Raw genomic sequence first — 13637 nt, 5'->3', positions numbered from 1 at the left:
GCCTATTTCCAACTCTTGCTAGGATACACGTATTAAAAGACTTTTATATGTCTAAACAATTAACAGTCCAAACAAAATATTGATTTGCTATACAGGGGGAAAGACCACCTATTTTAATTAACATCTAAATCCAAAGGTTCGAAAGCAAAGAAAAAAACACAGGCTCCCACATCAGGTGCAGATCCATCTCCTGAGTGCTCCTATATTCTAGGCCTTGGGGGTGTGCTGTGGTAGGGAAGCCTGAGGAGATCCTACTCAGTGAAAATCAAACCAAACTCTGTAAGAGGAGGGCCTGCCCTATGTCTTTTTCCTTCTTCCACTGTTGATGCCAATTAATCTTTGGGTGCCTGCTCCCTCTTCCTTTATAATCAGCCGAGTGCTCTTCTAAAAGTACTCAGGAACTGGGTAGCTGGCATGGGCAAGGGCAGCTTGGCAAGGCAGCTGAGTAACAGCCCCGGGGGGGGGAAGGGCTCAGCACGTGCTTTCCCTTCCCAGGCTCATTTTGCCTCTAGTCTGTTCCCACTTGCTTCTCATCTCATGTCAGATTCTCATACGTGGTAATAAACTACATCAGTGCTCAGCAGAAAACTGGCAATTTTGCACTTCCTAAGCCATAGCTCCAAGCAGGAGAGCTTGCTCTAAATACCAATCTCATCTAGAACCCCATGAGCACCCATGAGGGACCCTAAGCATCAGATCAAGTGAAATAGAAAGCAAGATGGTAGCTCTGTCTCCAAGTACTTATTATTAAGACACAAGGACTTATTATTTTAAACTAGAGGCCCAGTGCACAACATTCGTACACTGGGGGCAGGGGGGGGTCACCTCAGCCCGGCCTGCGCCCTTTCACAGTCCCCTTTCGCAGTCTGGGAACCCTTGAGGGATGTCCGACTGACAGCTTAGGCCCAGTTGGACATCCTTAGCCCTGCCAGGGAGGCAGGCCGCTGCGCTCACCAGCCATCAGCCTGGCTTGTGGCTAAGTGGCGCTCCCCCTGTGGGAGTGCACTGACCACCAGGGGGCAGCTCCTGTATTGAGGTCATTCCGCTGTTCAGTTGATTTGCATATTACCCTTTTATTATATAGGATTATTATATAGGATAGGTACACGGTGATTATAAAAAACTGAGTTAGTCCCACCTGAAAAACAGAACAAAGAACCAACTAACCTTTAACGTCTTATTGTGACGCTGAAGTTCCCTGCAGAGAGACTCTAGTTTGCTTCTTGCTAAGATAGCCTTACTGTGCTCACTCTGCAAGTGAACTTTCTCTTTCACAATCTGGGCTTGCTTCTTCTGCAGAATTTTCATTTGCTTCTGAACATTCCTGCTCTCCTCCAGCTAAAATAATAAGCACTGTACATTTAGGAAGTACACTGAAAACCTTTGAGTTATGGATGGAAGAATTACAGTAAGAGCTATGAACACATTTTCAATATCCAAATATTGTAATGGAATATTTCAATTTTCAATTAGTTCATGCCACTCTACTCTGCCAACCTTCTCTTTTCCATTAGTGACAGGAAAGTAAGCAAACAATCTAGGGCAGGGAAAAAATCTTAACCTCTTTACTTTCTTACTAAAAACAAAAATATGATGTTTGAGGAAAACTTTTCAGGAATCAATACCATCGAGTTTTACTTTTCTGAAAGCACACATAGGCTACTTTAATGAAACGGCTCTCTGAATTAGAACTTAATAAGCTGTGCTCAGGGTTCTTGGTGAGTGAGGGGGGATCACTGCAATTTGCCATTTGGAGCAAATGATTCTATTTCAAGGTTAAATCAACACTAATGGATAAGATGGCAGCCTTACTACCTTTCACTAAAGCAAATGATGCTGTCATGATTTCAGAAACAAGAGTGACACCTTGTGGCCTATCAAAACATACCAAGCATCCTTACTGGCAATGTGCGCCTACAGCTATTAAAAAGACCTTTATGGAAATTCCTGCTGGGAAAGTAATACTTTATTAAAGTAATCTCTCTGTGGCACAGTTCCAAGAGGCTGCAAGTTCTGCAGACAACATCTGTAACTCCAGTGAGGACTGGAAGTCCCCCAGCCTTCCCAGCCTCAAGGTAACCACAATTCTGAATGTTGGGTTCACTACTCCTTTGCTCTTCTCTTTCTTTTATGTCATCTGTGTGTGGTCCTAAAAGAAATCATTTTGGTTTTAGTTGTTTTGACTTTATTGTGGCTACTGCAACTGAGGAACAAAATTTTTTATTCTCTTTCATTTAAATTAATATATGCTTAAATAGCCACATGTGATTGTTGGCTGTTTTGGACAGCACAGCTATAGATTATATTGCTAGGAGTCATCCAGATTATTCACATGTACCTACAGATCAGGGAACAGCAAACTTTGTATATATCCAGAAGGTAAATATTTCAGGCTTTGCAGGTCACATAGGATATCTGTTGTGTCATCCTCTTTTTCTAAACAACACTTTAAAAATGTAAAAACCACCCTAACCGGTTTGGCTCAGTAGATAATGCGTCAGCCTGCGGACTGAGGGGTCCCAGGTTCGATTCCGGTCAAGGGCATGTACCTTGGTTGCGGGCACATCCCCAGTAGGGGTGTGTAGGAGGCAGCTGATCGATGTTTCTCTCCCATCGATGTTTCTGACTCTCTATCTCTCTCCCTTCCTCTCTGTAGAAAATCAATAAAATATATTTTTTAAAAAATAAAATGTAAAAACCATTCTTAGCTTAGTACAAAAACAGGCCTCAACAGATTTAGGCAACAGGTTGCATAATATTACACTTTTTAAAAAATACAAAGCACACAACACACTGTATTGACCCATTCATTTATCACTGAGCATTTGGGTTGCTTCCAGGTTTTATTACTCACAATGATATGAACATTCTGATGTGCTTCCTCGTACACACATGCAACAATTTCTCTTGGGTGCAAACCTAGAAGTGGGGTTGCTAGACAGTGGTTTCTAATGTTCTATTTCACATTACTATGCCATACTGTTTGCCAGAGTGGCTGGCAAATTTCTTTGCCCATCAATAATTTATAAGAGATCAAGTAGATACACATCCTCTCCAAAACTTCCTATGATCTGGTCATTGATAAAAAGTAATATTAATGATATAGAATAACTGCTTTACAATAGATGAAGCCCCACCGGTGTGGTTCATCAGTAGAGCGTTGATCTAGGAACCAAGAGGTCGGCAGTTCGATTCCTGGTCAGGGCATATGCTGAGGTTGTGGGCTCGATCCCCAGTAGGGGTGCATGCAGGAGGCAGCCAATGAATGATGTTCCTCTCTCATTGATGTTTCTCTCTCTCTAACCCTCTCCTTTCCTCTTTCTCTAAAAATCAATAAAAACTTATTTTTTTAAAAACCAACAGATGAAAATACATATAAATTGTCAATGATGAGTCACGTTAATTATTTCACAAAAGGCGCTAATTTTAACATTTATATTAGAATTCTAAAAGCCTTCCAAAACCCTTACTTCAAAGGGTTCTATGACTTTTCCATGCTTTAGTTCAAAAAGGATGGCAGTATTTCCATATTGAGACTGCTTTCTTAATTTTAAAAAGAGAATTAATGCTACTTGAAATAACATAGGCCCAGAACAAATAAGGTTAATTTCTTTGGAGGAAACTGGGGAAAAGGAATGCCTGGCACATAGTATATGGTAAATAAAAATTTCCCCAGATACAGTATTGTTTTAGTAGACTATTCCATCCAACTCACAATCTCAATCACAATGGCTAAAACCTTTAACTCTAAATTTCCCTTGGAAAAAGTTAAATATAGGAACCATTATACCCCCAATGACTAAAAGCATGACACAGGAATGAAAATACTGACTCAGACATACTCCAAACTGCGTTTTACAAAATGTATACCATATCTTAGCATTCTAATGTACTACATGTATCACATTATAAAACTGTCATTCATACAAGCAACAACAAAAACCCAAAAAATCAGATTTTCCTCTTCAATTTTAGAATAAAACATAATTTAACATTTAAAGCTACACCAAAATCACATTTAAAAAAACTTATCAGCCCAGCCAGCATGGCTCAGTGGGTGAGCGTTGACCTATGAACCAGGTGATGGTTCGATTCCTGGTCAGGGCATATGCCTGGGTTGCAGGCTAGATCCCATTGTGGAGCGTGCAGGAGGCAAGCTGATCAATGATTCTCTCTCATCATTGATGTTTCTATCTCTATCTCCCTCTCCCTTCCTCTCTGAAATCAATAAAAATATATTTTAAAAAAACTTATCAAGCACATATCCATTTTGCTATATTTTATATGGCCCTCAACTCCTTCATTTAATACTCACAAGATCAGCATACTTCTTACAGAGAGCTGCCAGCTTCTCTTCTGGAGTTGAAAGGGTGTTTAGGGCTTGCATCAATAATAAAACTTCTTTACCTGATGATTAACAAGATAAGAAATAAGTCCTGGAAGAAGAAATGAGATCTAATCTAACCTGTAAATTCTACACAGCACTTCCTATGTTCTGACACCCAGAGTAAAATAATGTATGCCTAAAACTAGAAATAAGAGATTTACCAACTAAATTAAGAAAGCTATTTTTAGCGGAAACCGGTTTGGCTCAGTGGATGGAGCGTCGGCCTGCGGACTGAGGGGTCCCGGGTTCGATTCCGGTCAAGGGCATGTACCTTGGTTGCTGGCACATCCCCAGTGGGAGGTGTGCAGGAGGCGGCTGATCGATGTTTCTCTCTCATCGATGTTTCTAGCTCTCTATCCCTCTCCCTTCCTCTCTGTAAAATATCAATAAAATATATTAAAAAAAAAAAAAAAGCTATTTTTAAATTCGGGATTGACAGGCACTTCTTCGGCACCCTGACCCCTAATTTCTTCACTCTTTAACACAGCTATTTGTAAGAACTCTTGCTGAAGGTTTAAAAATTCCCCTGCTTACCCACTGATGTCTAACTTAAGACAAAGAGCAAGTTACAAAGGGCAGAATATTTTTAAAAACTTTCTCCTAACCAAGTACAAATATAGAAGCAAGTTCAAAGGGAAATTCAGTTGGTACTCTCTGCCTAAGGTACACATTTGTGACACATGTCTTTTCCTATGCACAATTTAAATAATTTCTGAATGATTTAGGAAGCATATTTTGTGTGTTAACCAAGTTCAATGCAAATAAAAAGATGTCAAGATAGCTTTTCCCTTGGGAAAAAGAGCTTAATACTATTTAAAGACTTTGGCAGGGAGAAGCAGGTGGCTGAGATACAAGGGGACAAGTGGCATTTACAAATAAGTGATAATGTTTTATTTTTTTTTAATATATTTTTATTGATTTCAGAAAGCGAGAGGAAGAGAGATAGAAACATCAATGATGAGAGAGAATCACTGATCAGCTGCCTCCTGCACGTCCCACACTAGGGATCAAGCCCACAATCCAGGCATGTGCCCTGACCAGGAATTGAACTCTGACCTCCTGGTTCATAGGTAGATGCTCAACCACTGAGCCATGCCAACTGGGCCATTCCTTTTTATTGCTGAATAATATTCCACTGTATGAGCTGATGGGTAACAGGTGTTTCGACTTTTGGGCTATTATGAATAATCACATGGTAATGTTATGTGTAACTTTTAAGACTCCATCTGCTGTTACACATATAATTGGGGCTGCTGACTTTTTTAAGAAATCTGTCTTGCTTGCAAGGAATTAAAATTATTTTTTATTAAATTTCTATAAATTTTTAAGGTTTCCAATTTAGCAAAAAAATGGATTTAATAGAGATAGCCCTAACCGGTTTGGCTCAGTGGATAGAGCGTCGGCCTGAGGACTCAAAGGTCCCAGGTTCGATTCCGGCCAAGGACATGTACCTTGGTTGCGGGCACATCCCCAGTAGGGGGTGTGCAGGAGGCAGCTGATCGATGTTTCTAACTCTCTATCCCTCTCTCTCTTCCTCTCTATAAAAAAATCAATAAAATATATTTAAAGCAAACAAAACATACTCTTGAAAGCCAGTCTTAACCCACTTTCGGAATTGCAGATAAGATTATGTCATCACTAAATTGTTGTGACTAGTTTTTAAATAAAGTGATCAGATAAATATATAGTTTTCAGAGTGAATTTTGGTCAGACCACATTAAAGATGCAAACAAGGCAAGTCGAATATTAATTCCCTCAAGTTGGCCCCAAATTTTTTCACAAAAGCCAATTATTAATTATTTAGAGAGAATTTCGTACTCTGCTATCTTTGCCTCCTGCACAGAACTGCAGCAGACAGGCAGATGGACCAAACTGAAGACAACAGATGCTAAACACCCACCGCAATACTGGCCACTACAGGCCATGTTCATAATCACCTGTGTAGCAGGAAATGTAAAATAAATGAGCTGCGTGTGACAACATCCAACCACTAAGCAGAGATTATTACCTAAGGTTTTTTCTTTGTTCCTGTTGCACTCTGAATCTTGCTGACCATCAGGGGGATCTGTTCTAGCTTCTCGCCCAGGAATTTCCTCTCTTGGCTCTTGTGTGCAGTAGGCTGGGTTCACCAAACTTCTGTTTTTTGTTATAAAGTCACTGCCTTCAGCCTCTTCCAGTGAATGCTTGTTACTTGTTCCACCACAATTTGAGTCTTGATGTTGAAGAATATCGTTTGATTGAGAAGTACGCAACACGTCCGCTTTCACCCCTAACCCACACATTCCAGCTTCTTCCATTGCACCAATCACAAACTAGAGGGAAGGGAGGAAAAAAAGATGAAAAGGAGGTTAAATCAAATGTAATCAATGTTTACTACCAATAGCACACCGTAAGTTGACAGCTTTCTTTCTTTCTTAGTGGTTTGTAAAATTGATGTAAATATTGTAGGTAGTTTGTAAGTTTCACTGAGAGGTGACCTAACTGTAAAGTGTAAGAAAATAAAGTTAAAACAAATCACACACCTAAGTGGTACCAAAGAAAGCAAGACATGCCATTCAGTTGTAAGTCTAAACTTATTTTCCTATAAAACCTCCACTACTTAATTAGCACCTTAACAAATGTGAAATTATACCAAGTTAATGAACACAAGTTATTCTGGTCTTGATGGTAGATTTTTGGTGAGGATCACTTTGTTTTGTAGTGTACACAGATGACAAATTACAATGTTGCACACCTGAAACTTAGGTTATAGTCCAATTTTACCTCAAAAAAATTATTCTGGTCTTATCCTCAAGGAAATGGTACAGAAGAGATGGCTCACTAGGTGTCCAGCAAAAACCCCATGCTCCTCCACAGTATCCTGCGGAGCTGGCACTGCTGGACCAGTGCTCAGCTAAATACTACGTCTCCCAGCCCCTTACATCTAGGTGGGACTCCCATGTGAAGTTCCCACCAATGGAATGGAGCCCAAGTGATGACTATCCCTTATGCAACAAGATTTTTATTCTTAGAAGCACATGTTATTTCTCCATTACCTCTTCCCCATTGTGGCTAGATTCAGAGGTCTCCAAGATCCTATGAGATGGCAGAGCCACAGGATGAAACCAGCCTAGGCCCCTAAATCCCATGTACATATAAGGAAAGTCGACCTTCTTACAAAGAACACCCACACCACTGTTATTACAGTTTGCATGGATGAAGCTTGAAATAATTACACTGTGTAAAAGAAGCCAGACACAAAAACCACAAATTGTCCACGCCAAAACTACTATTACAGGAGAAAGAAAATAAAGTTCTCCCATGTTACGCCACAAAATTTTGAATATAATGTTTTAAGCAGGTATGCCTACCTCAATATAGATGGCAGGCAATGGAGAGATGGCTTTATTCTAGTATTTTATTCTCAAATCAGTAATTTTACCATTTATTCATGGGTTTCCTGTTAACATTGCTTGTTCATATGATGTGGCACAAACTTAAATTCTGTACAATTTCCTCTCTGTGTGAGAGAGAGCTTTTTTTGTTTTTTTAAATAATACAATCAGGGGATATCTAATATCTTTCTTTTTATCACAAATGAACAAAAGCTATTTCCAAAGTTACTACAACAGATTATGTCAAGTTATAATAATAGCCAACTGAAGAACTAAAAATAATTTAAAGTATCAAAGCAGGGAATAGAGAGGTTAAGGGAACTAAATCCATATCTTTTACTAGAGGCCCAGCGCGCGATTGAAATCACGCGAGGAGGCGCCCCCCCCAGGGGGCCAGGACCCGCGCCTGACCTGCATAGCGCCGACCACCGTATTGTGTCCGCTGGGGTGGGGGCAGGCACTCCTGTGTGTTGTGTCTCCGCGCTGGCCCGCCCCCAGCCTCCTCCCACCCATATGCGCACACAGCTCCTCCTGAGCTGTCATGACGCTGGCTAATTAGCATATTCCCTGTTTATATATAGAGAAAATAGTCTAACTAGAGGCCTGGTGCATGAGATTTCGTGAACGGGGAGTAGGTTGTCCCTCAGCCCGTTTAGGCCCGATCCCTGTGGGCCTAAACCAGCAGTTGGACACCCCTCTCACAATCTGGGACTGCTAGCTCCCAACCACTCACCTGCCTGCCTTCCTGATTGCCCCTAACCACTTCTGCCTGCCAGCCTGATCACCCCCTAACCACTCCCCTGCCGGCCTGATCCATGCCTAACTGCTTCCCTGCCAGTCGGGTCGCCCCCAACTGCCCTCCCCTGCAGGCCTGGTCGCCCCCAACTGCCCTCCCCTGTGGCCATCTTTGACCACATGGGGGCAGCCATCTTTGACCACATGGGGACGGCCATCTTGTGCAAGGGCGTGAGGGTCAATTACCTCTTTATTATACAGGACTAGTGACCCGGTGCACAGATCCATGCACATTGAAAGGAAATTAATTAGAAGGTGACTGGTGGGGCAGGACTGGGTGAGTCGAGCCAGACACGCCCTGGAGCCAACCTCCCATGGTCCCTGCCTGGCTGACCGCACCTGGGGTGGCACCGTGGCTTGAAGGGCATCTGCAGAGTGAGCAGGGTCCCTCCGGTAGATAGGATCCCTCAGCCTGGCCTGTGGGGATTGGGCCAAAACTGGCTCTCCAACATCCCGAGGGGTCCCGGAGTGCCAGAGGGCACTCTGCAAAGCTGCTGTCCTACAGGGTGTGGAACAAACCAGATTCGGGGCCGACAGTGCCCCAGCAACAACATAACCCACGGCCAAAGGTGGAATTGCGCAGCCCCACGAGGAATCAGGCTCCCTCCTCTCTGGTTTCAGGGTGCGTCACCCAAGAACCACCACCGCTACACCAAGTCACTGCATCTCGGCAGCTCCTGCATTGATTGTCTGCCCCCTGGTGGTCAGTGCGTGTCACAGTGACCTGTCGGACAGTCAGACACTTAGCATATTAGCCTTATATATATACAGATGTTGACAAATCAAGTACTGTGCTTTTGAAAGAACAAGTTGGTACAGCTACTTTGAAAAATTCTTTAGCAATATGGATACCTGCCAATATAGTTAATTCTAGTCCTAGGATTTTACCCAAGTGAGTACATATGTGCAGCCCAAGGCCAAGAAATGTCTAGAGCAACACTATTTGAAATTATCCCAAAATGAAATCAACTCAAATTTCTATCAGCAGAAGAATGGATCATTCTAACATGTTCAGACCATCCAGCAAGGACAATGAACTACTACAAGATACAGCAACTCAGATGAGTCTCAAAGACAGACTGTTGCAAGGAAGGTGTCATAAGAATATATACTCTAGGACAGCAGTTGCCAACCTTTCAGACCTCACGGACCACCGGCTGACAACCGCTGCTCTAGGAAACCATTTAATAAAGTTCAAAAACTGGCAAAGCTAATCAATGGTGCTGGAAATCAGGATAGTGGTTACTGTTGAGGGCAGGGCCTTCTGCAGGGCTTGGTAATATTCTGTCTTGATCTAGATGGGGCAACATGGATGCTAACTTTGTGAAAATTCATTAAGCCTTAACATTTGTGCTTTGTATACTTTTCTGAATGTATGTGTTACTTCAATAAGGTTTATTTTAAAATTTGTAATTTATATACTAGTATTATTCAAAATTGATGAAGAACCAAAACAGAAATATTTTCCTCTAGGAAGATGAAAGGTGTGTTGCTTTTCATGATACTTTAAAAATACTATACATGTAATACATTCATTTCTTACAAAAATAATGCATTAAGGGGAAATGGGCTATTTTGAGTTATAGTTTGATGCCACACTCTAAGCCTAATTCAGAATTTACAAAGTAATATTGAAGACTCTTTAATTCGTCCAAAAAAATTTTTTTTAAATATATTTTGTTGATTTTTTACAGAGAGGAAGGAAGAGTGATAGTCAGAAACATCGATGAGAGAGAAACATCGATCAGCTGCCTCTTGCACACCTCCTACTGGGGATGTGCCCGCAACCAAGTTACATGCCCTTGACCGGAATCGAACCTGGGACCTTTCAGTCCGCAGGCCGACGCTCTATCCACTGAGCCAAACCAGTTTTGGCCAAAAATAATTTTTTAATTTCACTTTTAGCCTAGCCAGAGTGGCTCAGTTGGTTGAGCATCATCTTGTGCGCCAAAAGATTATGGGTTCAATTCCCAGACAGAATTTTGGGTTTGGGGTACATATGGGAAGGCAAACCAATGTATCTTTCTCTCTTCGATGTTTCTCTCTCTCTCCCACACCCACTTCCTCTAAGCATGTCCTCCGTGAGGATTTTTTTTTAAATTTCACTTCCACATGTAATGCATTCTTTAGAGCATTGTTTCTCAAGTGTAATCCATAGGTATTAAGTTTATTTAAACTTAATTAATGATGAAGTTTTAAGAAATGTCCTTTGTTAAATTTCATTACTGCAGAAACTTTTTTTAAAAAAATATATTTTATTGATATTTTACAGAGAGGAAGGGAGAGGGATAGAGAGCTAGAAACATCGATGTTTCGATGAGAGAGAAACATCGATCAGCTGCCTCCCGCACACCTCCCACTGGGGATGTGCCCGCAACCAAGGCACATGCCCTTGACCGGAATCGAACCCGGGACCCCTCAGTCCACAGGCCGACGCTCCATCCACTGAGCTAAACCGGTTTCGGCAGCAGAAACTTCTTAAAGCCATTAATATGCCCCAATAACATACTTCAGAAGTAGTGATCTCAAACCAAATGCAAAGTGATCATTTTAACACTACATTATACATTTAACTACTAGTTCCTACCTCTACTTTATATGAGATAATAAACTGTCATATACTAGGTGGGCACATAATATTAACACAGACCCTTTACACAAAAGTAATACAGAGAGTGAAAAAATGAGTACTATTAATATCATCTTCCTCAATTTAAAAAAAATAATTTTCAAACCTATTCCTTAAAAACCATTAATATTAAGAATAGGGCGCCCTAACCGGTTTGGCTCAGTGGACAGAGCGTTGGCCTGCGGACTGAGGGGTCCCAGGTTCGATTCCAGTCAAGGGCATGTACCTTGGTTGTGGGCACATCTCCGGTGGGAGGTGTGCAGGAGGCAGCTGATCGATGTTTCTAACTCTCTATTCCTTTCCCTTCCTCTATGTAAAAAATCAATAAAATATATTTTTTTAAAAAAAGAATAGGGCTACAAAACAACAATATTGGCTTTAAATATTGATGAAAGTCTATTCAAAGATAATTAAAATGATTATTTTAACTGTAACACATAATAGAATTTCTCAGAAGCATAATCATAATAAATCCCACATAATAGCAAAAAGCATGGTGTAAAGCCATATCCAAATATAATGAGCAAGCAATGTGGAAGATGAGGAGCATAAATAATTTTCACCAAGGAAAACCTGAGGCCTATCCTAAGATCAATTTTAATAAGACAGCTACCTGAGGAATGAAACTTTTTAATTTATAGTTTCTGTTTTATTGATTTGAGAGAGGAAGGGAGCAGGAGAGACAGAATTCTCTCAACATCAATGATGAGAGAGAATCACTGTTCGGCTGCCTCCTGCACACCCCTTACTGGGGATTGAGCCCACAACCCAGGCATGTGCCCTTGACCGGAATCGAACCCGGGACCCCTCAGTCCACAGGCCGACGCTCTATCCACTGAGCCAAACCAGCTAGGGCAGTGGTCGGCAAACTCATTAGTCAACAGAGCCAAATATCAACAGTACAACAATTGAAATTTCTTTTGAGAGCCAAATTTTTTAAACTTAAACTTCTTCTAACGCCACTTCTTCAAAATAGACTCGCCCAGGCCGTGGTATTTTGTGGAAGAGCCACACTCAAGGGGCCAAAGAGCCACATGTAGCTCGCGAGCCGCAGTTTGCTGACCACGGAGCTAGGGCAATTTGTAGTTTTTCAGTTCTCTTAGTGATTTTTCATAACACTTTTACTGAGATATAATTGTACACCCTACTGAAAGTGTACAATTCACTGGCTTTTAGTGTTTAGAGCTGTGAACTATCACCACAATCGATTTTAAATCACCTTTGTCACCTCAAAAAGGAACTCAGTACTTATGCTATAAAACCCTAATCCTGCCCTAGCCGGTTTGGCTCAGTGGCTAGAGCATCAACCCTCGGACTAGAGGGTCTCAGGTTCAATTCCAGTCAAAGGCACGTACCTTGGTTGCAGGCGTGATCCCCAGTAGGGGGCATGGAGGAGGCAATGATCGGTGTTTCTCTCTCATCGATGTTTCTAACTCTCTATCCCTCTCCCTTCCTCTCTGTAAAAAAATTAATAAAAATGTATTTTTAAAAAAGAAAGAAATATATTAATGGAGAGGAACTGGGTGAGTGGAGCCAGAGCAGAAGTCCACTGGGCTTCACGGCATGCCTGCTTTTACCTTTCAAGTTAGGGACCAGAAGTTACCTTCATAACAGTTTGTTCTTGTTTTTTAAATACTATACCAAGATGAACAGAGTTCTCTAATATAGTACCTATTATCAGGAAAAACAAGGAGAAAATGTTTATTTAAATCCCAATCTAAAATAAAAATGAAACCAACAATAAGTACTTTCAAGATTAAATTTCTATGTGAATCTTTTCCTAAGCAAAATCATGAAACAAAAGTATAAAACACTTTCACTATGTTGATCAGTCCAGTAATAAGCAGCGTATTTAGCTCTTATAGCTTAAAAGATAGAGAGCACACCATTCAGCCCCAACCAAGTTTACTAGAACCCTAAACCCCAACAAACTCCCCACCCCAGACACTACCCACGTGTCAAAGGATGCATTTCTCCATCTTCCTTCCTCTGTCTCAATACTTGGAGCTAAGATGTCTCCTTTTAAAAAAAATAGTATTTTTTATTTATTTCAGAGAAGAAGGGAGAGGGAGAGATAGAAACATCAATGATGGGAGAGAATCATTGATCAGCTGCCCCCTGCATACCCCCTACTGGGGATCCAGCCCGCAACCTGGGCATGTGCCCTGACCGGGAATCGAACCATGGCCTCCTGGTTCATAAGTCGATGCTCAACAACTGAGCCACGCAGGCTGGGCCTAAGATGTCTCCTTACCTGAAGAAGAGAGTCTTTCAAAATGGACAGTCACCCGTTTATCTACAATTAACTGTAGAAGCAAAGAATAAGTATTACAGAAATTTTAACAAATGAACATGAATACTCTGTATTCATCTACTACCTGTAATAGCTTTTTGGATCAACACGTTTGAAACTGAGCCTGCATGGGATTTAAAAGCTTAAAAGAAAAAATTT

The 13637-nt window shown here is 41.2% G+C and overlaps 1 protein-coding gene across 2 annotated transcripts in view; it reads right to left on the bottom strand.

The window, feature by feature from the left end:
- The window catches only part of TXLNG (taxilin gamma), a 51296-nt gene that overhangs the window by 20108 nt on the left and 17551 nt on the right, over window positions 1-13637 (bottom strand). For both annotated transcript variants that reach the window (XM_080653005.1, XM_080653006.1), the window contains exons 2-4: window positions 6396-6699; window positions 4316-4407; window positions 1168-1338 (exon numbers count right to left, since the gene is read on the bottom strand). In XM_080653005.1, the coding sequence (XP_080509131.1) occupies window positions 1168-1338; window positions 4316-4407; window positions 6396-6699 (567 nt within the window). The remainder of the gene's footprint in view (window positions 1-1167; window positions 1339-4315; window positions 4408-6395; window positions 6700-13637) is intronic.

This window comes from Plecotus auritus (assembly GCF_963455305.1).
Source record: "Plecotus auritus genome assembly, chromosome: X".
Lineage (NCBI taxonomy): Eukaryota > Metazoa > Chordata > Mammalia > Chiroptera > Vespertilionidae > Plecotus > Plecotus auritus.
Note: the sequence above shows the minus strand (reverse complement) of the source record. Positions and strands in the feature narration are given on the sequence as shown.